Source organism: Caloenas nicobarica, chromosome 17, assembly GCF_036013445.1.
Source record: "Caloenas nicobarica isolate bCalNic1 chromosome 17, bCalNic1.hap1, whole genome shotgun sequence".
Classification (NCBI taxonomy): domain Eukaryota; kingdom Metazoa; phylum Chordata; class Aves; order Columbiformes; family Columbidae; genus Caloenas; species Caloenas nicobarica.
Window position 1 is genome coordinate 3136650 of NC_088261.1, and position 27293 is coordinate 3163942.

The 27293-nt window shown below is 42.5% G+C and overlaps 1 protein-coding gene and 3 non-coding genes across 4 annotated transcripts; all 4 read left to right on the forward strand.

Annotated features, from left to right (window-relative positions):
* The first annotated feature begins 651 nt into the window (after positions 1 to 651).
* TEX14 (testis expressed 14, intercellular bridge forming factor) lies at positions 652 to 27198 on the forward strand. Its single transcript, XM_065647096.1, has 30 exons — positions 652 to 787; positions 5391 to 5505; positions 5815 to 5980; positions 6258 to 6394; positions 7059 to 7140; positions 7597 to 7727; positions 7834 to 7947; positions 8376 to 8499; positions 8836 to 9014; positions 9831 to 9982; positions 10785 to 10975; positions 11200 to 11350; positions 11652 to 12622; positions 13349 to 13455; positions 14044 to 14123; positions 14679 to 14939; positions 15506 to 15606; positions 16674 to 16767; positions 17476 to 17566; positions 18611 to 18673; positions 19182 to 19306; positions 20106 to 20293; positions 21168 to 21219; positions 21586 to 21657; positions 22479 to 22556; positions 24079 to 24196; positions 24393 to 24488; positions 25479 to 25588; positions 26823 to 26886; positions 27117 to 27198. Exons 1-30 carry the CDS (start codon positions 652 to 654, stop codon positions 27148 to 27150), a joined length of 4383 nt encoding a protein of 1460 aa, XP_065503168.1. The 3' UTR covers positions 27151 to 27198.
* On the forward strand, positions 1715 to 1928 carry LOC135995887 (small nucleolar RNA U3). The gene has a single exon (XR_010607197.1). It is a non-coding gene; the product is annotated as a small nucleolar RNA U3 (small nucleolar RNA).
* Positions 2776 to 2989, forward strand: LOC135995896 (small nucleolar RNA U3). Its single transcript, XR_010607206.1, has one exon. It is a non-coding gene; the product is annotated as a small nucleolar RNA U3 (small nucleolar RNA).
* On the forward strand, positions 4702 to 4915 carry LOC135995895 (small nucleolar RNA U3). The gene has a single exon (XR_010607205.1). It is a non-coding gene; the product is annotated as a small nucleolar RNA U3 (small nucleolar RNA).
* Positions 27199 to 27293: the final 95 nt, after the last annotated feature.

A 27293-nucleotide genomic window follows, 5' to 3' on the forward strand; every position in this document is an offset into this window, starting at 1 on the left:
CAGTGTAATGGGCCCGGGCAGGATCTCTCAGCAGAGCATATTTTATTAACAATTTTGCAAAACTAGGTGTCCTACCTAAAGGGAGGCACATGGAATAGGGCAAAAAGCCCCTGCTTATCTCCCCCCAAATCCTGGCTGCAGTTTCCTCCTCTATTCCGTGTCGGTTGGGTACTTGAGGGTTTATAGACTGCGTGACCCTGCCTCAGTTTACCCATCTCATTCATCTAATTCTAACAACACCCCCCCTCCCCCTTATTGATTTATTTAAAATATGGATTCCTGGCTCTTTGGTTACCCTCCCCACTAGATTAACTTTTTAAATGCAGTAATCAGATTACATTCTGGGATTAATTAGAACAGGCTTTGTTTTACATTAAGGATTCATAGTCTGATGTGTCTCAGTCCTTCCCCCCAGCTGGAGTCAGACACCAGGTCCCCACTTTTGTAAAAACAACATTCCTCCTTCAATGGCTGCTTGCACCCAGGCCTTCCTCAGAGCGCACCTTGTGGTTAATCTGGAGGAAACAGCCATAACTGATCGTGTCAGCTACTGAAGTTTAGTTTTTGAAGTCAAAAAGAAGTTCTTTGAGCTATAGCGTTCTGCAGTGTCATTAGATTTCCACCTTTTCCTAGTTTTGTTGAGGAAAGAAGATGGCTTATGTGCTGCCTCTTCCAATTCCCTGCCCAGTCCAGCTGGGAAGTGTCAAAGGCGACTCCGTGGAAGCTGAACTGCACGAGTATGTCAGGCAAGGAAACTATGTGAAAGTGAAGAAATTGCTGAAAAAAGGTAAAAGCTAAGTGTAGACAAGTGCTGGCAGGAACATTTTACCTTTTCCTGCATGTTTATATTTGTGGTAAAAAAAAAACCCCGACAGTGTACTATCTGTACAATTCAGTTGTGAGTGAAATGTGTATATAAAAAGGTATTATAGTTGGCCTTTTGTGGTGAGCAGCGCTAATTATTGCATCAAAAAATGTTGTATGAAAATAAGTAAATTGAAAACCAAACTCTTAGTTGTAGGTTGCTCGTAGGAAATGTAACGCTAAAGGCTTGAAAGTCTGCTTTAGGAATACGTTCTTTAAATGGTATTTCAAGGTAATTCTGATTGCAAAATGCTTAGGGTATTGTTTCAATACTGGTATTTTTGGCACCTAAGTTTTTAACTACATGGGAACAGGAAATTTTGTAAATGAAACCTGGTATTTGATGCAGTTCTATTTCATTTTTACTATGGAGAACTTCAGTAGCAGGTGCTGTTCCCGGAGATGTGACGTCTCCATCGCCCCGGTGCCTGGCTGTGCAGCGGGGCGCTGCCCGCGGGCTGCGTGCGGAGATGCGGTGCCGGTACCGGGGCACGGGCGGGCGCTGGGCTCCGCTGGAGCCGCTGCGGGCGGGGCTGCGCGGCTCGGGGCGGGGCGGCCTCCCCGCGTGGGGCGGGGCCGCGCCTGCGTGCGTGGCTGAACGGCGCGTCTGATTGGGTCCATGCGGTGCTCCATGCAAATGAGGGGGCGTGTTCCGCACGGCGCCCCGCGCGGCGTTCCCGTGGGTCGCGGGGCGGCACCGGGGTCACGGGCCGCGGTTCCCCGGCGGCGGCGGCTCGGGGGGAACGCGGGGGGACTCGTCACGGGTTCGGGCGCGTGGGTGCGTGGGGGTGTCCGTGTCCTGCAGAGTGGTGCGTGGCGGTGGCGGCGGGCGCGGCGGCGGTGTTGCGTTAAGACTATACTTTCAGGGATCATTTCTGTAGTTGGTCACTAGAGGAGAGTGATCTTCTCTGATCGGCGTCACAAGCCACGAGGAGGAGCGAGGTGTTCTCTCCTGAGCGCGAAGCGGGCGGGCGGTGCTGCCTGGGCAGGAGCCGCCCGCCATTGATGACCGTTCCCGGCTCTCCTGGTGGGGGCCGGGAGGGAGAGAACACGGGCTGAGTGGTTTGTGCGCCTTTTTTTATATGGTTTTAAAAATAGCTGAGTGTCACGAGTGGTAACGGGCAGTTCGAGTAAACCTGGGAGGCGCTTTCTGCCCACCGGGAAAGGTTCCGATTTTCTGTTGCAGCAGAGTCGGGGATCGCTGCGGGGCTGTGTAGGTGCTCCGAAGGTGTTCTAGTGCTGTCGGAGAGGGGTGGAGCGCGGGTTGGGGCCAGGGAGACCCTGCTGCCTTCCCCGCCGCGTCACGCTGTCCCTAAAAAGCCGGGTGGCTTTGGAGACGCGAGTGTCGCGCATTGGAGACGGTCAGGCAGGAGCCGTTCGCTCTTAGCGCGGAGCGGCGGGTCAGAGGGGCTTCGGGGCCGCCCCAGCCCCGCTAAAACCCGTGCGCGCTTGCCGTTGGTGGTGTGTCACTCGTGCCACAGCTCCCCGGGCGTGGGCTGCGCCTGGTGGCTGAGGGAACGGGGTGCACAGAGCGGTTTGTGGGATGGCTACAATGGGTGCCCGGGGAGCGCGACGGAAGCTTTGCCGGAAGCCGCAGTCGGGCGGCACCGCCCCTTGCTGCGGGGCACTGGGGAGTGCGGGCGGTGTCCGCCCGCATGCGTGGCTGAACGGCGCGTCTGATTGGGTCCGTGCGGTGCTCCATGCAAATGAGGGGGCGGGTTCCGCACGGCGCCCCGCGCGGCGTTCCCGGGCGTCGCGGGGCGGCACCGGGGTCACGGGCCGCGGTTCCCCGGCGGCGGGGGCTCCTGGGGAACGCGGGGGGACTCGTCACGGGTTTGGGTGTGCGTGGGTGTCCGTGTCCTACAAGGCGGTGCGTGGCGGTGGCGGCGGGCGCGGCGGCGGTGTTGCGTTAGGACTATACTTTCAGGGATCATTTCTGTAGTTGGTCACTAGAGGAGAGTGATCTTCTCTGATCGGCGTCACAAGCCACGAGGAGGAGCGAGGTGTTCTCTCCTGAGCGCGAAGCGGGCGGGCGGTGCTGCCTGGGCAGGAGCCGCCCGCCATTGATGACCGTTCCCGGCTCTCCTGGTGGGGGCCGGGAGGGAGAGAACACGGGCTGAGTGGTTTGTGCGGTTTTTTTTTTATTTCTGTGGTTTGAGAAGCAGGTGGTTTGGCGGGAGAGGGGCGTTCTCCACAAGGCCCGGCTTCTTATGAGCCTGTGAACGGCAGCTCCTAGTGGAGCTCTCAGGTGCTTGCCGGGGTCGCAGTGGCAGTGCAGGGCCTTCCATGGGCAGGGGAGGGAGAAGCAGCCAGGCAGGTTTAGGTTTTAATGTCCGTGGGAGTGGGATTGTTCAGTGAAGAGCGCCTTGACAGTTTGTTGGTACCTGGGCGTGCAAGACACGCAATGGTATTCTCGAGCTGTCAGTTTTGTATGGCACGGTGACAAACCCGTTGCATCATCCCTTTCAGAGCACCAGCAGGAGAGGTGCAGTGCTGCCTGGTGTTGGTGCCTGGGCTTCTTCCCTGGTGGCACAGAGCAGAGGGAGTACGGGCTGACACAGTTGTCACCTGTGTCGTGAAAACTTTGCAACTGGCCCATGCCATCCAAGGAGAGAAGCTGGTATGCAAAGTGTAGAATTACAAGAGTAATTCTTTATTCATGCACATGAGGTGTCCTGTTCAAACTGGGGCACGCTAGATGCTGTTTTCCACATGGTTCTTACATCTTTCAGGCATTCAGGTACATGGTGGTTTGACAAATCACTACTTAACACACACACAACTATTTTGCAAAGCAACTATAATTCTATGGCATCATTATCCACTTGTTTCTTTCTGGATCTTAGTGTCCCTGGCATCAGTCTTGCTGCAGTTCCTTATCTATGATGCCAAATGATGGGGGTGTGTTTCACAGAAGTGTTACAGAGGGCAGGGTGCTGGCCTTGTCTTGGTGGTCCAGGAGCATCTTCTGTTCTTCCTGGACAGCTTTTAAGATTCTGAGAAACAGGTCATTATCTTCAGGGTGGGGGCTGTCCTCCTTGCAATGAGCTGGGATCCTTTAGTCATGCCCACTCCACCACGACAATGCAGAATGCCATTACGTATCTTAGGAAAGTTCATATGATTTAATAAGATAAAGATTAATGAGTAAGCTGGTTAGGAAATGAGATTTTCTTAGCAGTAGTCAAGAGGAGGTTTTTCGTAGTCTCCGGGTGACTTTGAAGAACGTGTAGGCTTTTGTATTAGCTGTAACATCTGTGGCTCTGCAGTCCCTGGGATCTGGAGTCTCTTTGGACTCCAGAAATCACCATTTGAGAGATGACATTCAGCAGTAGCTGAGAGAGCTGCAGCCACCCGAGACTGGGAGTGCCGTGCTGTGCTACCACCAGCGTCCCACTTCTGCTCCTGGACAGGAGCGGGTTGTCATTGCACTCGTCCAGCCCAGGCTCGGTGGGTGTAGCCGCAGTGCTGAGCGTTTCCCGTGCGGTCCGTGGCGCTGCGGCCCCGGGCTGCTTTGGGCGTGGCTACGGCGTCACGTGTCATGGGGGAGCGGAGGCGGAGCCGCGCGCCTGCGTGCGTGGCTGAACGGCGCGTCTGATTGGGTCCATGCGGTGCTCCATGCAAATGAGGGGGCGTGTTCCGCACGGCGCCCCGCGCGGCGTTCCCGGGCGTCGCGGGGCGGCACCGGGGTCACGGGCCGCGGTTCCCCGGCGGCGGGGGCTCGGGGGAAACGCGGGGGGACTCGTCACGGGTTCGGGCGGGTGGGTGCGTGGGGGTGTCCGTGTCCTACAGAGTGGTGCGTGGCGGTGGCGGCGGGCGCGGCGGCGGTGTTGCGTTAAGACTATACTTTCAGGGATCATTTCTGTAGTTGGTCACTAGAGGAGAGTGATCTTCTCTGATCGGCGTCACAAGCCACGAGGAGGAGCGAGGTGTTCTCTCCTGAGCGCGAAGCGGGCGGGCGGTGCTGCCTGGGCAGGAGCCGCCCGCCATTGATGACCGTTCCCGGCTCTCCTGGTGGGGGCCGGGAGGGAGAGAACACGGGCTGAGTGGTTTGTGCGCCTTTTTTTAAGTAGTTCCAAAAATATGGTGGACTTTTTGTCGATCTGGATTCCCCTTCCTTTTTAGGGCACTCTTTTTGTTTGTTTTAGATGCAGAATGACATTGTTTTAAATAAAAATGGTTAAAGTAACAAGTTACTTATCTAACCCTTAATTACTACATTAGAATAAATTAAGATTCTTATTAATGCAGGCCTTGTGTTACCTGTGCTCATCCAGGTTAATACGTTGCCTGTGATATTTATAGATCCTTTATGTGTAAACCTTGTGGAACAACACATGCTATATATAGAAAGTCATCTGGAAGATCATATGTTTCTTTTTTCAGTTTCTGTTAATATCGTTATGTTTTCATACTTCCAGTATTTCAGAGTGAATATGACAGTCAGTTTTGCTCTTAACAAACCGTTGTCTTTTGTTTGAGGCGGTGGGGAATAAGCACTCTAATAATAATTTGTTTTCTTGTAGGTGTTTTTGTTGATGCTGTAAATTCCATGGGCCAAACTTCTCTCTTCACTGCTGCGTTGCTGGGTCTTGGTAAAATAGTGGATGTGCTGTTGGATTATGGCTCTGATGCTAATCAGTTAAGTAGAAGAATAACTTTTTATTCTTAAAGTGAGACTTATCTTTAATCTTTTAGTGGTTTTAGTCAGTGCAGTACACAGTATTCTCTGTATACAAACACAGAAGTGCTTAAGATGCTTGTTGCTATTTTAGACAAAGATGCTCAGAGGTCAGTAGGTGCCTAATTTTCCTTATTTCATGTTCTGTGTTGTTTGGGCGCACATAGATGTACACAGACATGCCAGGTACACTACTTTCTTCCCCAGAAACACAGCTGGCGGAGTGCAGTAGGGGTAGGTTGAAACATTTCTGCTTTACTGTTCCTCAGTCGCTGTTACGATGGAAGCACCCCAGTCCATGCAGCTGCTTTCTCAGGAAATCAGTGGATTCTTAGCAAGTTATTGGATGAAGGGGGTGATCTGAGAGTACATGATAAAGATGGAAGAAATCCACAGTGCTGGGCGATGTCAGCTGGAAAAGAAAGCAGTGCTCAGGTATGTGTGTAACGTGTGTTGAATATGTATTGGTATGTGCTCGCATCTTGAAGTGAAGAAACTCCAATGTTCTGGGGAGAAATTCTTGGCTCTTTCTCTTATGTTTTCATGTAATTTATTTTCTTGAAGTTTTTCCGTGTATCCATTTCTCGAAATGCCTATTTAAATAGTGCAAGTAATGAGTTATTTTTCAGTGGTTGTGGTCTATTAATTTAAAATGGTGTATCTTACAGTTCTGAAGTTTTGTTGTTGTTTTTCCCTTCCACCTGCTCTCTAGATGCTGGAATTCATCCAGCGTTGTACGTTCCACATGCAGGCTGCCGTTCAAAACTTCCCCTCTGATCTGCTCCGGAAGGCTGGCTCATCAAAAGCGCTGGTTTGCAGCCCGTCCAGGTTTGGGGGGCTGGTTCAGGGGTAAGAATGTTCTCAAGCACTGAGGGGTTGAGCTACAAAGACTTTTACTTCCCTGTTCTTTTATCTTAAAATTAACATGTTCTTGTGTCTTTTTGACAATATCAGATTTAAAACTGCTCTTAGGAATGATGATATTTTTTATTTCTGTGGTTAGGGTTCCACATAGAAACTTGATAGTTGTAGATATCTGTATATTAAGAGATACTCTTGAAATCAGCAATATGAAATCCTGGATTTTAATAGTATTAAAATGGCAGTAACGTGAAGTAGTTTGTTTCTTGATCTTTTAAGGTCACTGTAAATCTTCTGAGGGTGTGTTTCCAACCATTTCAAGAGCTTTTATGTCAGATGCTTGTTAAGAAAAATACGTACTTGTGAATAAAAAGAGATGCAGGATGCCTGTATATATATATATATATTTTTTTTTTTTTTAATTGGGTATCTTGCTTTAAATAAATGCGTATCATAAGGGTGTACGTAAAAGTTTTAATGAGTTGCACAATAATTTGGAATTTCAGCATCTCTGTTACACTGCGTGTCATCGCTGAAATGCTACGTTTTAAATACATGGCGGTTGCAGAATTTCTGCATTTTTCTCTGTCTCTTTTGTATTTTTACTTAAAGTCTTGGCATATTACTTACTGTTTATGTTTTTGGTACCTAGGACTGCTGACAGTCCTCTGGGTAGATTTCTGAAAGGTGGAGCTAATGCAGCCAAGAGCATTTACAGCTTTGGTTTTGGGAAGGTAAGATGCTATAGATGGTAGTGTTCTGATAATATCAGTACAGTTTTTCAGAGTCACATATTCTTCACAGTACTCACCTCACCTGTGTTATTTCTCATTTTTAGTGCATTGTTATTTCTACTGAAATGGTGGGAAAAAACCTGTGGAAAGCACAAATATTGGGGCCTTTAGTCATTAGTGGGCCCTGTCAGAGGAAGCTGTTTTGGAACGGGCAACATAAACTATCGTGTGAAATGTCATCTGTGGGAGTTGTTAATGACTGTTTCTGCTCTCCCTGTTTCAGCTTCGCTAGAAAGTTCAGCTTTTATATAGATTTCTTAACCTTTCATTTTGATACTTTGGCTGATGCTCCCATTGCAGCGATTGCACTCCAGTTTTTCATGAGCTTGCGGCAGATGTGACAGATCTTGGGAACGGTTGTGTTTTCCTGTTGGTTATGCCCTGGTGGTGTTTCAGTTTTACCTTGCAGGCAGCGGGCATCTGGGGTACTTGGCATCTCTCCCCATTATTGGGGAAAAAGACGTGGTTCAGGCAGATGATGAACCAACGTTTTCTTACCATGTTGGACCGTACATGGTGATGACAAAGTAAGTGGAATCAAAGGGATTTTTTTTTTTATTTGTAAGTAATCCCGCAACTGGAAAAGGTACTGCAGAAAGCATCTCATACGAATTCCTTTTCTTTTTCTTGTAGCTTAATGTGGGGAGGCAGCAGAGTTACAGTGAAGGAGCTCAGCTTTGAGCCCCACCAGAACTGTAGTAAGCTCCGCTTGGCTGATCTTCTCATTGCAGAGCAGGAGCATAGTAGGTAAGAAAGAATGTGCAGTAGCTACAAGTGCTCTTGGGGTCTGGGTGTCTCCAGTGATGTGAGGAAATATGCTGAACCTCGGGAGGACTGTTGAGCTCCAAATGAGAAATACAGGTCTCTGTCTCTCCTCCTGTCTCTTGCCACTCCATTTGCTCCCCAGTGGACAATACAGGAGAAGATGATACTTTCTTCTTGTATGTCTGGATTAATGCTTCATCATGTATTTCTTGGGTGGCTTATTTATAGATTCTCCTAGTCTGACAGTAAGTGCTGTTTCCTTAATGCCTCCTCATCTACAGTTCTTTTAAAGTCTTGGGAATTTTACTGAAAAGTTAGAACCGCTCACATATTGTTAAAAACAGCTAGAAGGCCAGGACTCTTTTAATCTCAGATTTACCTCACAATTTTTTTTTTCTCTTGCTTTGCAGTAAACTCCGTCATCCTCATTTGCTACAGTTGATGTCTGTTTGTCTGTCCAGTGACTTGGAGAAAACCCGTTTAGTTTATGAAAGGGTTAACTTTGGTTCTCTCTACAGCATCCTTCATGAAAGGGTAATTGGAATACTTATTTTTTAAATAGTATGCATCTGTCTAAGTTACTGGAGAAACTGCAGTCAAAGGCAAGAAATTCTAAGAGTTCATTCTGCTTCAGAGCGAATTTTGGCATAGTCTATCTTCTTAATTATTTGTTAAGGTATTATTAGTTGATTTGATTTTGAGAACAAACATTATTTAGCAAGTGGAATTTGTCTGACTTTTACTACAGTATGTTTCCTATTTGCTTTCTTTACCTTATTCTGTACAATAATAGTTTTCCCCTGCATCAAGCCTTAAAGACCTGCAATATGAATTTGGTACTTCTGTTTTGTTTTGGTTTTTTTTTTTCAGCGTACAGAATTCCCAGTACTGCACATGGAGACAATTTTACATGTGCTGCTTCAAATTAGTGATGCTCTGCGTTTTCTACACTCCCGTGGGTTTATCCACCGTTCGCTTACCTCCTACGCAGTTCAAATTGTTTCTTCTGGTGAGGCAAAGTTGTGCAACTTGGAATACATGATAGAGAGGTAAGAAACTTCCTCACTGTTTCTGTGAAAGGGACAAACACAAAGTCAGATTTAGTGCTAACTCTGCTGAAGTGCCCCTCTTGATGACTGAGGTCTCCTGCCTCTGAGTCAGGCAGCAGAGTTACAGGAGTAAAGAACTCCAAATTATTCCTGCTCAGGTACATTACCTTTGCCACAGGCAGTATGGCATGTTTCAGGTGGACATAGTTTCTGTGTAATAAGTATCTGAAAATAGGAACTAGTAAGAGAAGCAGGTCTTTAGTGGAGCATAAAAATACTGTCATAGAGAAATAGAACCTAATTTACAGAACAGAGGTGGAATTCCTCTTTGAGTCACTAATTCTGCTACTGGGCTGGAAATAAGTCTCCTCTGGTTATACTAAACTTGTACTTATGGAGGCTTACCTGAAACGGTTGAAGATTTCACCTTCTGGATATAAGCTTACATTGCAAAATAAATGTTGACAGACTAGGTGGCACAGTCTTGTATTTTGTCCACAGTCAGAGAGCACCAGCCAGACCTAAAGGTTTGTTTGTAAAATTCCCACTGGGAAACTTTTGGGTTTCTCTGATTTCTTTTTGAGTGTAAATTTGTTAAAGGAGGTGTTACTTTCGCCAAGTCTTTGCTGTAATGTGCCAAAACACATTCACTGGTGTGAAAATATTACCCATTTTTATTTTCAGGTATACTCTGGACCTTTTAGTTATTTAAACCAAAAGCAGATATAACAAACTCAAATGTCTAATTCCAAAATATATACATTCTAGTTGAGTGTGCTGTATGTCCCAATTTACAACTTTTTTCCCTTTGTACAGCAAAGATCATGGAGAACACAGTGATCTGACACGTATTCCTGTCCCAGTGCAGCTGTATAAGTGGTGCTCTCCTGAAGTAATCCTTGAAAAAGTTGTCACGGTCAAATCGGATATTTATAGCTTCTGTACGGTAGTGCAGGAGGCCTTGACAGGTATATCTATAGGTTTAGGCTTTTGTCACTAGAATATCCCACTGACTGTTTTCAATGCAGACCCTCAGCCCCCACATGTCTGTTTAATTCATCTCTGTGACTGGATCAGACCTTGCTGCTCATACGGACTTAACTTGGAAAAGGAACCTCCAAGCAAAAGCCCACAAATGTTAATGGCAGTAGCAAAGACTACCAGATACTTTTGCAAAATGTAATCAGAAGACTTAAAATTGCATAACTAGATGATGAGATTAATGGTTGGTATTAGAGATATGCTGTCTTGTGTATGGTGTTTTTCTGCTGGTTATCTTTTCACACGAGCACAGCAAAACTTTCAGTTAAGTCTTTGGGATGTGCAAAACAAGCCTGTGCATCTTTAGTCTTTTTGATCACTAAGATAACAAGAACAATACATTATCTGTAAGTTCTTACAGGCAATGTAATGCATGTTATGTATTGACTTTGGCTATTTTGACAGTGAAATGGGATAAACAATTACCCTAAAAATTAAGCCGTCTATTAGCTCATTGGTAATGAAGAATCCAGAGCGTGGTTTCCAGTGTAACTGTCCTCTAGAGATTGCTGTCAGCTCTCATTAAAGCGGCCGTGGCTGTAATAAGATAAGTACGAGATGCCAGACTGGATTGAGTGCTCGTTTGGTTCATGACAGTAGTTGTAAATTAGGGAATGTGTGGACAAGAACAATAATGCTTCAGTATCTCTGATTCTTTCATCTTCTTTTCTACTTTCATTAAGATTGATATACAGCTTGTGACATAAAGTCTATATTTATGTCTTGCAGAGACCCCTCCCTGGAAAGGTCTTGAAGACTCATCTATTGAACAGCTCATAATTTCAGGACAACAGTTAGAAACAGACGTCAGGCTTCCTATGCCCTATTACAATATCGTAAACTCAGGGCTAGAACCTAAACAGAAGAACCGCTCAGTGAAACTTCAGGATATTCAGTATATACTGAAAAATGACTTAAAGGTGACCTGTGGGATTGTAGCCTTTCATGTATTTAAAATGGCAGAGTTCTGTGTCCATTCATATTCAAGTTCTTCTGATTAAATCTGGGTGGGAGGCTTTTTGTGTGTAATCTGAACACTGAGTATCCTTTCCTGATCATGCAGACAAACCACCTTAAAAGAGAAGGCAGAGACATAGAACTGCTACTATAGTTGTCTTTTATAGCTTTTTTTTTTGTATTACAGGACTTAACTAAGTTTCAAACTGGTCATGCTGAGGGACTCTCAAAAGCACAAGGGCCTACTGTTTTTGCAGATGTGAACATCTGTTTGACATCAGCTTTTAGCTATCGGAAGAGAACACAGGGATTGCAGGGAGAAGAGATAACCAAGGCTGGTGAGTTTCTTTTAGCAAGATGTCACTGTCCTTCACTTAGCATGCTCCTCACTCCATAAAGGTCTAATATAAATAATTAAATGTGAGCACTTAGCTTTGGATTCCAGCTACCATCCTAATTGCTGGTGTAAACTCAAGACTGTAAGTCTGATTAATATTTTAAGTTCAGGCACACTGTTTTCAGCAGAGGTGTTAAATGCTCATGTAATCTCTATCAAACATTAACTGCTAAGTGTACAGAAGCAGTGCGTTGTTTGGACATTTGGAGAAATAGCTTAACACTTAAAATCAAATTTTTCAGACAGCCCTGCTGCCCCAAGACACTCTCTTTTTCCAGAGGAGAATAGTGCTGTAGTGGACCATGAGGCACCAACCGGTCCACAGCTGGTTGCACAGGACGAAAGTCCTGATGTAGCTTCTGAACTCCCAGCGACCCTCAGTGTCAGCGATGCGGATGACAGCCTCTGTAGCTTTGAAATCAATGAAATCTTTGCCAGTTATCCAGAACTTGACAAAGACTTCCTGGAAGAAGGAGCTGGATTGAGCAAAACTCTAAAGCAGGAAAAAGGGCAGCAAAAGGAAGAAGATAAGGTTGCTCTCAGAGACCCGCGTGCGTCGCCTGGAGTGCACGGTGAGGAAAAGCCACTTGATGAGGAAGGTGAGTTTTTGGAGTTGGGTACTGAGTACGCTACAGAAGAGGAGGAGAGGATAAGTGAGACCTCTGACCTGTGCACGCTGGTGCAGGTGAGAAGAATGAGTAGTCTGTCCCAAAACGAGCAGTACATCAGCAAATGTGTCCTCGATTTAAAGATAATGCAAAGCATGGTGCAGCAGGCAGCAGATTCCCTGCGCAGAACAGAGGAGAAACTGGACAAATTAGAGGCCACTGAAAAGCAAAAGAAGCTACTCCAGGAAATTGGAATGAATCAGCTTTCTAAGCAAATTGTTCAAGACAGCCACTGGAACAGATCTGATGGTACTTCCCAAAATATCAATAATGCTTTTTCTGGAGTCAATACTTTTTTATGGAAGGCTATAGGGCCACCATCAACTGTCTATATTCCACCACTGGTAACATGTCAGGCACAAGGAACACTGTGTGCAGACAGTTCCCAGGCTGCTTCAAAGGCAGCAAAGGAGATGGAGACAATTAAAAATGAAAAGTGGAAGTGTTTTCATGAGATGAGGACGAGTAATAATGAAAACAAGCATCATGATCTCAGCTTCAGTGTGGTGAAAAGCCTGGATGATCAAGTGAGCCTAGACCATGAGGTAAAGTGTTGAGCAGGGTGACTGTGTTCATCCCTTCTGTGTTCTTAGCAGGTAGAGAGATGTAGCTATGGATGGTGTTCAAGAGGAGGGATGAATCTGTCTTTTAAAATACACGTGCATACCATATGCATTGTATATAGGAATGAAAATTGTCAGCTCAGCAGTGCAATAGTATTATTTCTTCTTTCTCCACACTGCCCCCAGCAAAATACTAGTCCTGTGGCTCAGGAGGGAATAAAATCCTGTACTAAAATGGAGATGGGATTGTCAGGGAAAAGCGTGAGCAGAGAGAGTTGTGTTGGTTTTTTTTTTTCCGCCTGTTTGTATACTTAGTTGTGGAGGTCTAAGCTGTCACTAGTAAGGGCTTCTAGATCATTATTAAATAGAAGTAGCTGACATGCTTAGCCCAGAGAGAAAGAGAGAAATTCATGTACTGATTTGCTGTGGGAATAACCTTAAGTCATTTAGGTCCGCTCATTCTCCTGGGAACTACGTGTTATGATATTCCGCCTACATACATGTGAAACCTGCTATAAATCCAGCGCAGAGTTTTTCCTAGGCTAAGGCCTGGAATTGTCATGCTTTCTCACAAGCAGTGCTACTGAAATATAACCTAGGGATAAAGTTTGCACGGTCCAGTTCTTCATGTATCTCATAGACAGCTCAGCTAGTAATTACCAGCATGCCAAATGTGTGCTGAATCATGGCTCGTTGGACTCGTTTCAGCATTTACTCCCACGCATATCTGGAAGATGCAAAAAAAAGTTCAACTTGCAGTGTCAGAGAGGAGGTGATTCACATTCTGCAGCAAGTGGAAGTGAAGAAGAGGAGTGGTGAGTTTTGAGCATATTCACAGGAGTTAATTCTAGTAGATTTGGGAAAACTGTTCCAGTTTTTAAGTTGATTCATGACCCAGTTGAATCATTAAGACCTGTTGGTAAAGGTCATTTTCGGTTAGAATATAAATATGTCAGATGCTGAGCTGTGGTTAGATGATCACGTGAACAAACTCTGGATTGGAATCAGGTTGGTGGGAGGGTTGTTGTTATCCAAGTCTGAGGTTCTGAGTATATTCAGTTGTCCACTGATCACCTTACTGACCTGAATAAAACAAATTACTTAGTGTTCATTGTCTGCTAGTGTTTATATAGATATGTCATGCGAAGGCAGTTGACAGCTTTTGAAATCTAGATTTTAATGTACAGCTTGTCTGGTTGATCTGTAATGGACTTAAATATCTGTGCTTTCTGAGCTTCTGGCAGGTCAGTCTCCTGGTTGTGTTGGGTTCTTACAGCATGTGTGCTCTCAGCCTTCTAATTAGCATTAAAACAATTTCTAGTCTTTTACTGACTGGGGAATACCTAACATGATACACTTGTGCATTAACAGAGTTTGATGCATCTCATAATGGTTTATTATAGGTGCTGTCCGAAATCAAGATCTGAAATTTACAGTACAAAAATAAGTGAGGAGGGAGGGCTGATGCAATCAGAATGGAGGAGTGAGTACATCTGTGTTAACTCGGCATTAATGTTAGTGAGTCTTACTGCAGTGCATTAAAACTTAACATGTTTTGTAACTTAGGAAAGGTCTGTAAGGCTAAATTTCTGAAGCTCTATTAGGCTGTTCTTGGATGAAAACCAAATGAGTAGAATCCTGTGTCTTGCACATTCAGGGCGTGGAATAATCACAACCACAGTGAGATAGGTTGTTTATAAAATCCAAGGAATTTCTGGCCTTGTTCTGGAGGATGTAAGGGAGGGACAGCATATTAATTTAGAAAGGCTAGTATAGCAATGACCAGTGGATGGCAGTACAGCCATGAATAACGGAGAATGCAAACTAACAAAAATTATTCATCTAAAGACCGTACCAATTTATGCAGGTTTTTAGCTTTCCTTAAAATAGAAGGAAGTGGTTAGCTCTTTTCATGATGAAGGAGTTTATAGGGTATAACTTCAGCATTTCCAAGTCTGCAGACACAATGAAACTCAGGGCATGCTTTGAAGGTCCAGTTTCTGTTGTCTGAATTGGCAATTTTATTTTTTTTGTGTAGCTGAGGTAAAGCAAATGGCCAGAAGAGTGGCCTCAGGACAACTAGAGCTCAGCTCTCCCTATCCAGCTGGTGAATGTACATCTGAGAGTGAAGCAGAGAGTATAAAGGAAGCCTTTCAACATGTTGGAGTCAAAAAAAGTCAAGACCAACAAAGCTATAGATGGCAGACAGATGATAATGTTGAGCTTTGGGATCTGGGCAGTGAGGATAGATCTGAATACGAGGAGAGTGATCTGGAGTCTGCATTCAGAAGTCCTGGAGGTAAGGTTGGAAAAAAAAAAAAATTTCTTCTACTTCTGTGTCTCTCCGTTTCCCAGCAGATTTCAGCTTCTGTGATTGTTTTGTTTTATTGTTACGATAATTTTCAATTTTATCTTCCAGAGTCTTGTCCCCAAAGAAGGTCAATCACTCAGTTATTGGTGAACATAAATAATAGACTAGGATGAGTATTGGATGTTAATAGGTGGAGGTAATGTCCGGTGAGCTCGGAGACCCTGCTTCATCCTTGATTCCCATGTATCAGCATGGGAGGCCCAAAACTTTCCAATCCAGGAGTATGCTTTCACACTTTATTTCTTTCAGTCGGACTACAGAGATGTTTTTTCTGTAGCAGCATAGTGGGTAGTGCTTTTGTAATAGTTACAGATAAAGGAACCAGGAAGGCTTCACATGCCTAGATTAACGATGTGAGCATTTAAATGTCATTATTTCTCGATATTCCTGACAATATAGTTTTACTGTCTGCTCTCATTGATATTACATTGGTGGTTCAGATCACTCACTTATTATTTTTTGCCTAATAATTTTGTTCCATTCTGGCATCCTAGGGAGAAGTTGCCAGTCACCATCACAAGATGAACAAGCAGAGTCTGGAATAGTCATTCATAAGAATTCAGTCTTTCCCCAACAAGTTGAGAATCCATCCAAAGTATGTAAAGTAATCCAAGAAATGTAGTTGCCGCTAGTTACCTGTAAACCAGTTCAGCCTGGCATCTCCGTGTTGCGCACTGAACTACCAAGGCAGCTGATCTTTTCAGTTATGATCTGACTAACGTTCCCTCCTTCTGCCCCCCACCCCCCCTTTTTTTTTTGTTTGGTTCTGTAAACCATCAAAATAATGTAAGGAGCAGGAGGTAGGTTGAAACTTGGAGTGATCAAATTAAATATAATTTTGATTCGCCACAGTATTGTTTAACATCATTGAGTAAAATGTATATAATAGAGGGTAGAGAAAGTATCTCAAATGATGACGTCTTTCACAACAGAATTCAAGGGAATTATTTTGTTACCTTCATTCATTGCCTGATGTGTCTGAAGAATTCTTGACTCCTGATCCTGATTATTTTCTTCCTCATGTTACTTGGGGAAGTTCAGAACTAGAGGTAAAAATAGCAGAAAAGACAGGAATGAAGTCTGTGTCAAGAACTTTGGACGTAAGTTACACAAGATGTGGTTTTATTATGCTCCTGTTTGATTTGAAGAAGAGCTGTAGAAAATGGGAGAATGACAGCTTTTATTCTTTTATTTTGAAATAATAGCTACAAAATTCTAACCCTGTTCCTTTAAAACACACACCTGTGCCCTCCCCAAAAAACCAAACCAAAACCACCAACCCCCCCCGCCAAACAAACAAACAAATAAAACCCCCAAACCACTCAAATTCCCAAAACACCAGGGGCATGTTTTCTTAATTTATTTACTAGGAAATTACATAATATGTGGCTGAGTAAAGTCTTAGGCAGTTGATAATCTCAGCTTTTCCTTCACAGCTCTATCAATTATAGTACTCAATAGTCTTAGAACAATCTTCATTTCTTGAAGATTTCAGAACTATTGTATGGACTGTTAAATCCAATCCATGCCATTTGCTGATAAGCTCTTGAAAAGTTTGTCTGTCCATTCTGATTATTGTGAACATCATCCTCTGAGAGTCGTCCTGCCCTCTACAACTTGCCTGCGAGAAACTGAATTTGCTTCCTTTTTTCCCCCCTTCAGACCTTAAATGCTCAGGGCAAATTAGAGGAAGCTTGTGAAGGAGTTTTACAGAAAGAGTTACCTGAAGATGCAGGATCGGGTGTTCAGGTTGCAGGTAAATGTGCTCTTTCTTTTAAAGGTACTTTTGAGTCAGAGAGACAGAGTCTTGTTACGCTATATTTTGTCAGCAGCGCTCCTGTCAGAAGGCTGGAGCTTGATTCTTCAGGGTCACTCAGTCTCTTATTCCTCATTATTTTAGTGAGAGTTCAGGACACTCAGGACTTTGGAAGATGAGGTTTGGGCATTGCAGTCACTGAAGTATTGTTGAGTACAGTGATTGTGTACTTGCTGTGTTTCAGTTAAAAAAAAACCAAAACTTGTTTGCAGTCTTCTGTTTTTACACCCTAGGGCTAAGTTTTAGTGTTTTTATGCAACTTTCTGTGGTGCAGGAAACTGAATTATAGTTGTATTTACACATTACTCATTCTTTACACATTGCTAGAAGGGTCTTGAGCTCAAAAACTGTAAGAGCTGACATTGTGTGCAGAATGATGGAAGGATCATCGCTGTTTCTCTAGCCTGTTTCCTCAGCTCAGATTTGTAAATGTTGCGATATTCCCCAGTGCTTCAGCAGTTGACTGTCTGGCAGCTGTGGTATGTTTATGAAAATTCATCTTTAGAACACATTTGTCTCTTGACAACAACAAAGGTCACAAGAACTAAAAAATTTAATAAAGTTGCAATTTCCTGTTCAATGAGTTGTGTCATTTTCTTTTGCACTTGCAAAACCCAATAACAGGGAACATTTGTTATTTGTATTCAGGAGGAAAAATGCTATTCTGCAGCACAGCAGCGCAGAACTCTGGCAATAATGCACAAGGAGTGAATCAACTTATCCATGTGCCTGTAGCAAGGTAGATGGTCTTATTTGCATTGTTACTTCAAGCATAAATTAGGTTATAAAGTGTGTTCTCTTTATTAATTATGCTTATATATCTAATATTCAAATAAGATGCCAGTGGTGTTTTTTAATTATTATCCACATATCATAGTTCCCTTGCCAAGAAAATACTAAAAGGGCTTTCACAAGTCTCATGGGAGTTTTGTTTTTTACAGCATTCAGTATTTTTATTTTTTTTGCTTAACGAGGGAGCTAAAATAGGAAACATAAGTCATGTATCACAGTTCCTTTTACACTGTTAAACTACAGTCTTAGAGCAGAGATAATTCGAATTAAGGCTTCACTCATCTGTTTTAATTTTGTTGTGCTTTGGGTTTGGAGCTCAAGTGGCGTGAAGCCCATGCCTTGTCCCCTCCCGTGGGATCAGTGCGATGCGAGTACGCTCACCGCATCTTCCCTGCAAGTAACGTTAGCCCGTGCTTGGAGATTTGCAGTCTCATCTGTCAAACATGAAGCATTTATATCTGATATTTTTGTGAATTTTATATTCTACTAGTATGCAGAGATGTTGTCTGGAATCACCAGCTCCTGCTGCACGGGGTGCTTCTGCTTAGAGGAACAGTCCTCACCCTGCAGGTCTCTCAGCCGTGGTTTTCAGGGGTCTGAAGAGTCCCCAGCCTGTAGCTCAGCTTTCCGTGTGTCCTCCAGACTTTGCAGCTGCTCACGTTTCCCAAGCGTAGGCACAAGAACTGCTGGTACTGCTGTCAGTACTGCGCTCCCTCCTTCTCTGGAGGAGCAGAGTTAAAAGAGGCAGGGAGCAAGTGTGTAAATACTCGGTTTTAATGTAAAAGGTAATGGTTTTGGTTGCGCTCTTCACTCTTTTTCTCCTAGCACGCTCCATCTTCTAAGGTTTTATGCAAAAGGTTTTTATGAGCTGCAGTCTACCTCCGAGGGAAGGTAGTCCTTTAAACTTTTTGAGAGAGAGGAAACTAAATACATTTATCTTCATAATTCTCTGAGAGGATCAATGAATGTGACCTTTCTTCCCTCATTCCAGTGTTGAAGCAGCACAAGAAGGGGTACTGTGGGAGCCGCGGGAAGAACGCAAAGAAAAAGATGTGTAAGAGCCACAGACCATTTTATAGCAAAACTTCAGCAAGATGGTTATTATCATTGTAAAAGTTTTGTGTTGATGCAAAGCAGGAAGATGGGACAGACCAAAGCTGAGACAGAGAAAACTATCTGAAGTATTGAAGGAATATTTTCTTGTGATACACTGGGAGATTGGTATAAAAGAGTTTTCTGCAGCATGGCTCATATTTGAAGTTCTTGCCTTTTCTGGGGGCAGTTTCTTGAGACTGCATTTAAAGGAGAATTATTAAAATGAATCCTGTAAATGAAGGGAAAATAAATAATTAACTTTTTATGTCTCTGCAACATCATTGAAGATAGTGATCTTTAGATTTCCAAGAATTCTGTGAGTTTTCAAATGGAATTTCTCTCTTCCTTTTGGAAAACTAGATAAGACTGAACACAATTAAACTTTAAAGAATCTGAAAATAGCAGAATTTAGTGATTCCGAAGTATAAGCAGTGGCTGTTCTAACTGTCAGAACTTCAATGCTTCAGATCAGTGACAGATATTCAGGATTTGTCGAGTATCCCCTACGAGCAAGAGAACTACTACAGAGATACGGATTGTAAAACACCCCGAGTGAGTCGCACACCGAGTGTCAGCACCCCGCTCAGCTCAGGTACCCCTGGGAGGACCGTGATTTCCTTAACCTTTCCATCTCGGGAGTTAAACCTTCCTACCGAGACTTGCTGATGTAAAAATCATTGCTGTGAATCATGGAAACTCCATTCACATAGTACCAATGCAGAAATGTCAGGCTAGGAGTAAGTAACCACAAGAAATGCTCTACCCGTTGTTTGAAATCTCCTTGTTTTGGTCTGGAGAGTGACAACTTTGTAGTTAGAGCCTGTTAGGTCAAAATAAATCTGTAACATAGAACTAAAGGAGAATTTACAAGGATGCAGCTGAAAAAGCCTGTATCTGAAATGTCACTGTAAGATAATTACTTGGTAGCTAACGGTAGCTTTCATAAATCAGAAATTGATTTAGACATTTAAAATGGATTCGAAGTGATGCATGTAGATTTTAGCATTTTAAAGACAGATAATGTAAGAAGTAATCAGTATATTTTGAGTGTTGATAAATTGATCTCGATGTTTGTTGAATTTAGTGTTGTTTAAGAGCAATGAATTATTATTTGCTTTGTACTTTCAGTAATTTGGTGCAATAAAGTAATCAAAGTTTCTCAGTTGGCAAAGTTTTGCATAAATAATGTCTGAGGTGGAACTCTTGGGTGCTCAGTTTGGACTTTTGCTTAGAGACCATGTATGGACAGTCATTTCTCAGAGTTCCTTGTGCAGGTGCCTGTTAAATACAAGAAATTTTTTTCTGCTTCTGTTAAAATGTGACCAATATAGAAAAAAAAAGTACTTTTGCTATAATTTTTTTTTCTTTTTTCTTTTTTTTTTTTTTCCTAGAAGGAAAAATTCCAATAGCCTTTGAGAAACGCAAACACCGCCATGAAGTAGCTTCAGATTATTCCTTTTGTGGTTCTCAAGAGCTCTCCTCTGCAGCGTCCAGGACATTTGCTACAGCCTATGAAGAAGAAAGGAACACTGAAATTCCCTCTGCTTCAGGAGTTTGCTCATCTGAATTGAATAAGCCAGTAAGTCTAGAAAATTCACCTTATGCCAGTTTGTCCTTTTTCTGCACAGACATGGCACAATGTTATCAACTTTGTTGTATGAAAAAATCCTCTCTCTTTGGAGTTAACAATTTCCAAGGTCACTGTAGTGACCTTTTCAGGTAGTTATCTATAAAATAGTTGCCTTTATACCTTTCTTATTGTTATTCATTGATGGAGTTGTCATTTAAAGATTAAGTTAGAATTTGTTCAACCAGAGCAGTAGTGACTGCGTTCATTGTCATCAGGTCAGGTCTGTGGCTTTCTGCTTGCGTAGCAGACAGTCGGAGTTCATTAAGCTCATTAACAGCACAGCGCTGCCTTGACTGGCTCTGTGGAGATATTTATTTTGTCACTTCCTTGTCTAAAATCTTTCCCTAGAGTTAAGTGCACGAAGTACCTGTTTCCATTTTGAGGACAGTGAGGACTTGCCTGTGAATATAAATTCTTGATTTTTGGTAAATAAGTAAATAAGTGTGCTTGGCTTTAATAATAAAGATTCAAAACAGAGGATGGGATATTAAGAGATGTTGGAGCTGTAGTTTCAGAGTATTCCTGTCCAATTGTCCATACAGAGTGTTAAAGTGGATAAAGATTTCATAGCTGACAGTATCTTACGGGTGGCTAAAAGGTGAATGCGGAGCAGCCTAAGCAAAATTTTTGACACATCTGGCTTACCTGGATGCTACCTCTGTTTTCATATTCTGAGCTGATTGAAGAGTTTATTTAAAAATTTAATGGTCAACTAAGGCTTTAATCAAGGCCTTGCCTCATTTGGGATTTAGTATGTTGAAGGGGAGGATTGAAGACCAGCAGTTCTTCAATTTACCTTCTTGTGTTCCGTGGTCTTACACAGGAGGGGTTGCCAGTAGTTTCTTCAACCTTGAGAAGCACCAGGAAGACCTCTGGTAAGTCTCTTAACCCAGACCCAGCCCAAATAGAATAATCAATAAATGGAGAAACAGATTTGAAAATAAATTTTGCCGTTAAAGATTTTGTGTTTGTACCTGCAGACTAAGAACTCTGTTGAAGTGTAAATATTATTGGCCTAAAATTTGCAATACAAGAGTGAGAACTGACTGCGCAAGTCTAGCTCTAAATGATTTTTCCATTATGAAATTATTTAAGGATATTTGGTAAAACGTGAATGAGCCTGGCTCGTGCAGGTTGATAAATGACATATGTCAGCAAGATGCTGTCATAATGTAAGCCTATATCACAGTTATTAAGGATTAATCACTGCTAATTAACTAGACTTTTTTTTCCTATTTCAGCGCTCTCGCAGGCATCCAACCACTGCACTGATGAGCTGCCTCCACCAGCCCGAGAGCTGCTGGATGAAATTGGTAAGAGGCACTTCACCCACAATGGTATGAGGCTTGCCAGCTGTGTTCAATCAGGATTTCTCCCAAATCATCCACTGCTAAAATACACAAGAGCTTCCAAATTAGTTGCAGTCAAGTCAATGATTAGGAAGTTAGGCATCAACAGCTTAAATAACTGGCAATTATTTGAGCTAGTCCTTGAAGTTTCTGCATTTCACGTAATGGGTAGTTGCTGCTGCTGACAGCCGGTAACCCATTGAGCGCAGATGGAATTTAACACTGAGGTGAATTTTGTGTAGACTGAATTTTTCAAAGGTGTCCCAGAGCAATGCACATTCTCCATTAAAACAAATGCAAGCCAGACAGCTACATCCCTCAGGTATTTTTGCAGAGTTTAGTCTTAGTAATTTATGTTTCTTTTTGTAATCACATGCATCTTCAGACAGAACACTGTGTAAAAACGCTGCATTATTTTTACTGGTTTGTGTATTACAGAAGAATTTCATTTGGTTATTCAGCTATAAACTCTTCCTAAACTAACACCAGACGTTGGGATAATTAAATGTATGTAGGTCCTATGTTCTTCTAGAAATGAGGCACCCAGAGATATTCTGATCTTTTAATTTCCTCATTCACCAAAACAAGGACATGCGGACACTGGCATCAAGTGAATAAATAATGGTCAGAGACAATTCGTAGGATGTACTATATGAACTAATTATAGATTATGTAAAGGTTTTCATCTGGGTTTGGATGGATAAAGTAATATGGTACTTCAGATTGTATAGAGTCAATTTAGAAAGAATATTCAGATCAATAAAGAAATATTCTGTTTTTAACAGAATATTTAAAGCAGCAAGAATCCATCGCTCAAGACTTTAAAGAGAAGGAATTGTATGACTGCGGGGTGCAAATAAATGGTTAGTTAATCGTAGTCCTAACAGAGATCGCAAATAGAAAATTACTTTTGCACTGCTGCAAAATATCTCTGAATACTTATCACTGTATGTTCAGTTATACGATAAACTTCCACTTTTTTTTGCTTTGTTTGGTATTTGTGGTTCAGCAGAAATTTGAGAGGATTCTCCCTTTCTTGGTAAGGTTATGTGCCGTGTTTTTGCAAATAGTACTCCCTGCACCGGTGTTTGCTGTCTGTGTATTCACCGTCTAAAGTCTACAGGGATCTGCTCTGGAAGGCTTGCAGGTCTGAACTATCAGAATTAATCCTCTACTTTTATTATGCCGCTGTCATGTATGCTGTGTTCAAACGTAAGTGACAAAACCCACAGCAGTGTACATGGTGGGCAGCTGATGGAAAACAGAGCTGAAGTTTCCTTTCTGGGAGGGTGGTTCAGTTGGGAAAGTGGCTGGTGCTCACTAATGGCTCATGTTTCTTATTCACCATAACAAAATAATGCCTCTGATTTCATGGTGTAAGAAAAGAACAGCCACTGGGGTAAGCAGGATATTTCCTGTTCTCTTACAAAGATACCAAAGATAGCAGTAGTGAGTCTTTGTGCATCTGAAACTGCAAATAGTAATAAGTGGGAACAATTTTTAGGTGTACAGCAAGTAATGTCAGAAGAACAGAAAACCTAATCTTTATAGGCTTTGCAATTGTTTCCAGTGAGTCAGAAACTGAAGTGCAGTTTAAAAAAAAAAGATTTTTTTTTTTTTAAAAAGGCAGAACATGAGTTAGTCTGTAAAAAAGCTAAATAGCAGAATGACTTGAGAATGATACTGGCACTTGTTTGTGTTAATCCTACAGCTTTGTTAGATCTTTTCCCGTTTAAAATTGTTACCCAAAGGATAGAAACTGCTGTGACTTTATTCATAGGAGTATCTTGTTTTTAGGTGGTTAGGAATGCAGCAGCCTGTATTGCTGGCTGTTCAATCGCTGTGGTTTTGTTGTATTTGCATAAAGTACAGCTATTTCAGACTCCATTTTTGTGACAGCCTACTGCTTCCTGCTTATCATAGCTTAGCAGAAGGTGGCTGAATATATTCACATGATGTAGGGAACAGAACTTGCCGAGATAAGTCGGGGGGGGGAATATCATTGGATTTTGCTAAGTAGAGTAACAAAGCGAACATCCACAGGTTTTCTTTTGATTTTTCTCCCGTATCTAGGATTGTAAGGGGAAAGATTAAAGATTAATTTCCACATGAATTTTTCATTTTAGTGTGAAGCAAAATGTTCGGTCCTGTGAATCTAAAAATATGTAACAGTAAAATATTTATCTAGGTCTTGCTACTGGCCACCTTTGACTGTAGATAATGTGAATTTGCTTAACTGGCAGAGAATCAGATTACTGAGGAAAGAATAATTGAGAAGTGAACAACTGGAAGTTTCCCAAGCGCAGTAAATAAAAACACATTTTAATTTATTTAATATCTTCCTTCATAACTTTCATATTAAAATCTTTCTGTTTATGTGAATAGTTCCCGATCAAATGAAAATGGAAGACAGAGAGTCAAAAAAAGAGTCTGAGAGAAATGAGAAGAGAAATGATAGTTTATGGATGAAGGAGTCATTTCATCTAGCAGAGGAAACAGAAAGGTATGAAAAAAGTACAATAAGCCATATTTGGCTTTGATCTACAAAGATTTAGAATAATGGTTCCAGTATATTTTAACAAGATTCAGTGCTTACAGTAAGCCAAACTTTTTAAGAACTCTGATAATTATGACTGTTTTATTTTTAAATGTGTAGTATTAAACTTGCGAGCATCCATTTTAAATCTTTTATTTAACAGGGCTCACTCCACTCTTGATGATGTTTTAGAAAGAATGCTGCACTCAGTTCCTGGAGATGAGGAGATCCAAGAGCAACCTCAGAGACACACTCTTGGGTTAGCTGATAATTTTTACTTTGTTCCTTAGTTTATTTTGTTTATATTCTTTGTACAGACCTATGCAGGACTTTTCAGAAAATGTGCTGCCACTCTTGAGGCAGGACTGTGTCAGGGAACTTGCCTGGAGACAGCAGTCTGAACTCTCCAGCTAAACTGAGAGGGAAAAGAAATGGTTTTTTAATTTAATTTCCTGTAAGTGGAAAGCAAATTCTTCAATAGGCTTGGAAGGCAGTGCATAGTCTTCACAGAAATCAGAGGTAATTTGACAGAATGGTGGGTTTTTTGAGACAGAGAAGAATGTATGTTATAAGAACAGAATCATGAAAGCTCTTTAGCAGAGATTTCAAAGAAGAGTTTGGGAAGATGGTTATATTGTCACAGCCATATAGGAGGAAATTAAGAAAATGGCAGAATTCATATATACATCACTTTAAGGAAAAGATTAATAGCTCAAATAACTTTTTTCTTCTTAGCACCAACGATCAGAGCCTAGTGACTCTGAACAACTCCACAGTAAATGCCAGTGAGCAGTCCTAAGTAATTCCGAACATGCATCTTACTAAGGAACACAAGGTATTCTTGTGTTTTGCATCAGGATTTTTTTCTTAATCGAACACAGAAGGCAAATGTTACGATAACCAGGAGTATCTTGCCAACAGGACAGACCAATTCCTGCAGCGTATGAACCGCCACGTTCATAAATGGCTCGATCCAAAGCCCATTCACACTCATAGTCAGACTGCATTTAATGCTGTTAATGTAAGGAACCACCGGAGTCTGTGTATGAATGTAAAGCTAAAGCACATCTGCAGTCTTGGAGGGAAGAGACAGTTTGGGGGTTGAATGGGAAAGATGCTCATTATAGGTCAGGGTAAAAATAAAAAGGCGTCTGATATCTCCAGAGGCTTCTGGCTTAGTGCTCTGTATTCATCCTGTCTAACAGAAAATACAAAAAATAGGATGATACACAAAACTCTGTCATTCAAGGGCTGCAAGCCTGCGACATCCAGAAGATGTTAGAAGGAAGAAGGGAGTAGAGGAAGGTGGAGCCGGGGCCCGAGGCGGAGCGCCAGAAAGCCGCGCAGGGAGTTCAGAAGGTCCTCTGCGTCTGTAAAGCTGCTGCGTGCTGTGCTGGGCAGTATCACCTTTATCTTATCGTTAGCTCTGAATTTGTCAAGCTCGCACAGACTATTTTTTTGCTTTTCTTGATTTCTGCCATCTGGGTACTGTTTCTACCCCGTGCTTTGAAAGGAGAGGAAACTGCTCTAGTCTTAAACTCTCTGGTGACACTTTTCTAATAATTTCGGTCAGTCGAGACTGATGACTTTGTGCACCGTTTGCTGGAGTTGCCGAGTGCCTCCCTCACAGTGAGTGCAATTTCCTCTACTTGAAAGCACTGAAAAGACGGCTGATCATACTGCATGTGTGTCATGATTAGTGCTGAACCTCTTTGGCTGAGGCACCGAAATGCTTCACACTGTAAGGACTTTGGTTACTATTGGTAAGGTTTGGTATGTACCTGTGATGTGTGTGTGCTAATGCCATCAAATCCCTTAAACATCTGTCTCCTGGTCTCATCCCCCCTGGCTTTCCTCTAATAGGAACTAGAAGTCAGGAGGAAGACACGAGACAAAAGTCCAGATCTCCATTAGGAACTGTCAAAGCCGACTGGTATTCTGCAGCTAAAGTAAAAGGTTGCAGTTTTCAACATTGCTTCATTAAAGATGTTTCTTGTTACAGGGAGAGGGCTTACATACTTCTATTAAGTTAACGTGCACTTAGTGCTATGCAAAAAATAAGAATTGGCATTTCTTCTGCAAAGAAAAAGGCAATAGCCTTACTTTCTGGAGAGAAGTTTTGATTTTTCAGTGTGGAGCACGAGATGACTTAAAGGAAACTGGTCATTAGTGTGGTGGGCACTTCACACTTGTGCAGCAGTCAGCTCTACCACACGTGTTTCACTTTTCCAGAAAGGCACCCAAAGTTTGAAGCGTCCCAAATCACTAGTTACTTTTGGAAATGTTGATGGTAATTTTTAAACCGAGAAATTTGGAGGTAACATTGTGCTTGTTATTTGCACAGCGTTAGCATATATGACCCTATTTTCTGTCAGATGTCTGGAAGAACTGGGCTGGTAGGGACTGGGTTTCAGGTTTTGAAAACAGAATGATTTCTGATTACCAGTGCAACATAATGATCTATCAGAGAGGTCTGTAGTGCCTGGTTCAACACGCTGCCGCGTGCTGACAAAACCAGGGATTTCCCTTTGAAGTGCTGAGTGGCTGGATATGTTCTTCTTGGTTCTGAGCTGAATGTACATGTTTTTTTTAGACAGGCATCCTGAAGATCAGAAATTCCACTTACAGAAACAGCTGGCTTCATCTTCACCATTCAGGTGAGCCTCTCGGTGAATTATATTGGGCTTTTGGCGGAAATTTGTGTATTCTCTGGCTGCGTGAGATACATTGTTGTTTTGCATCCCCAGGAGGCAAAAGGGGTTATATGAAATTGATATGAAATCCTATTCCCTTCAACTTGTAGTTTGATATAAGAAAAAAAAAACACAACAACAAAACCACCACAACAATAAATGTGTAATTTTTCTTCCTTTTCTTTACCCTGCAGGATAATTGTTTTGGACCAGAGCTCTCCTGCATGATTAACATGAATAGTGAATAAGTTCTAATGCAGCACCTGCTTACTGCTGCTTGTACAGTATATGCAGCCTGTGAATTGCAACCCTTTCTGGCCACATAAAAATTGTGAAGCTCAGACTTCCTTGAACTGCAGCAGCGAGTACAG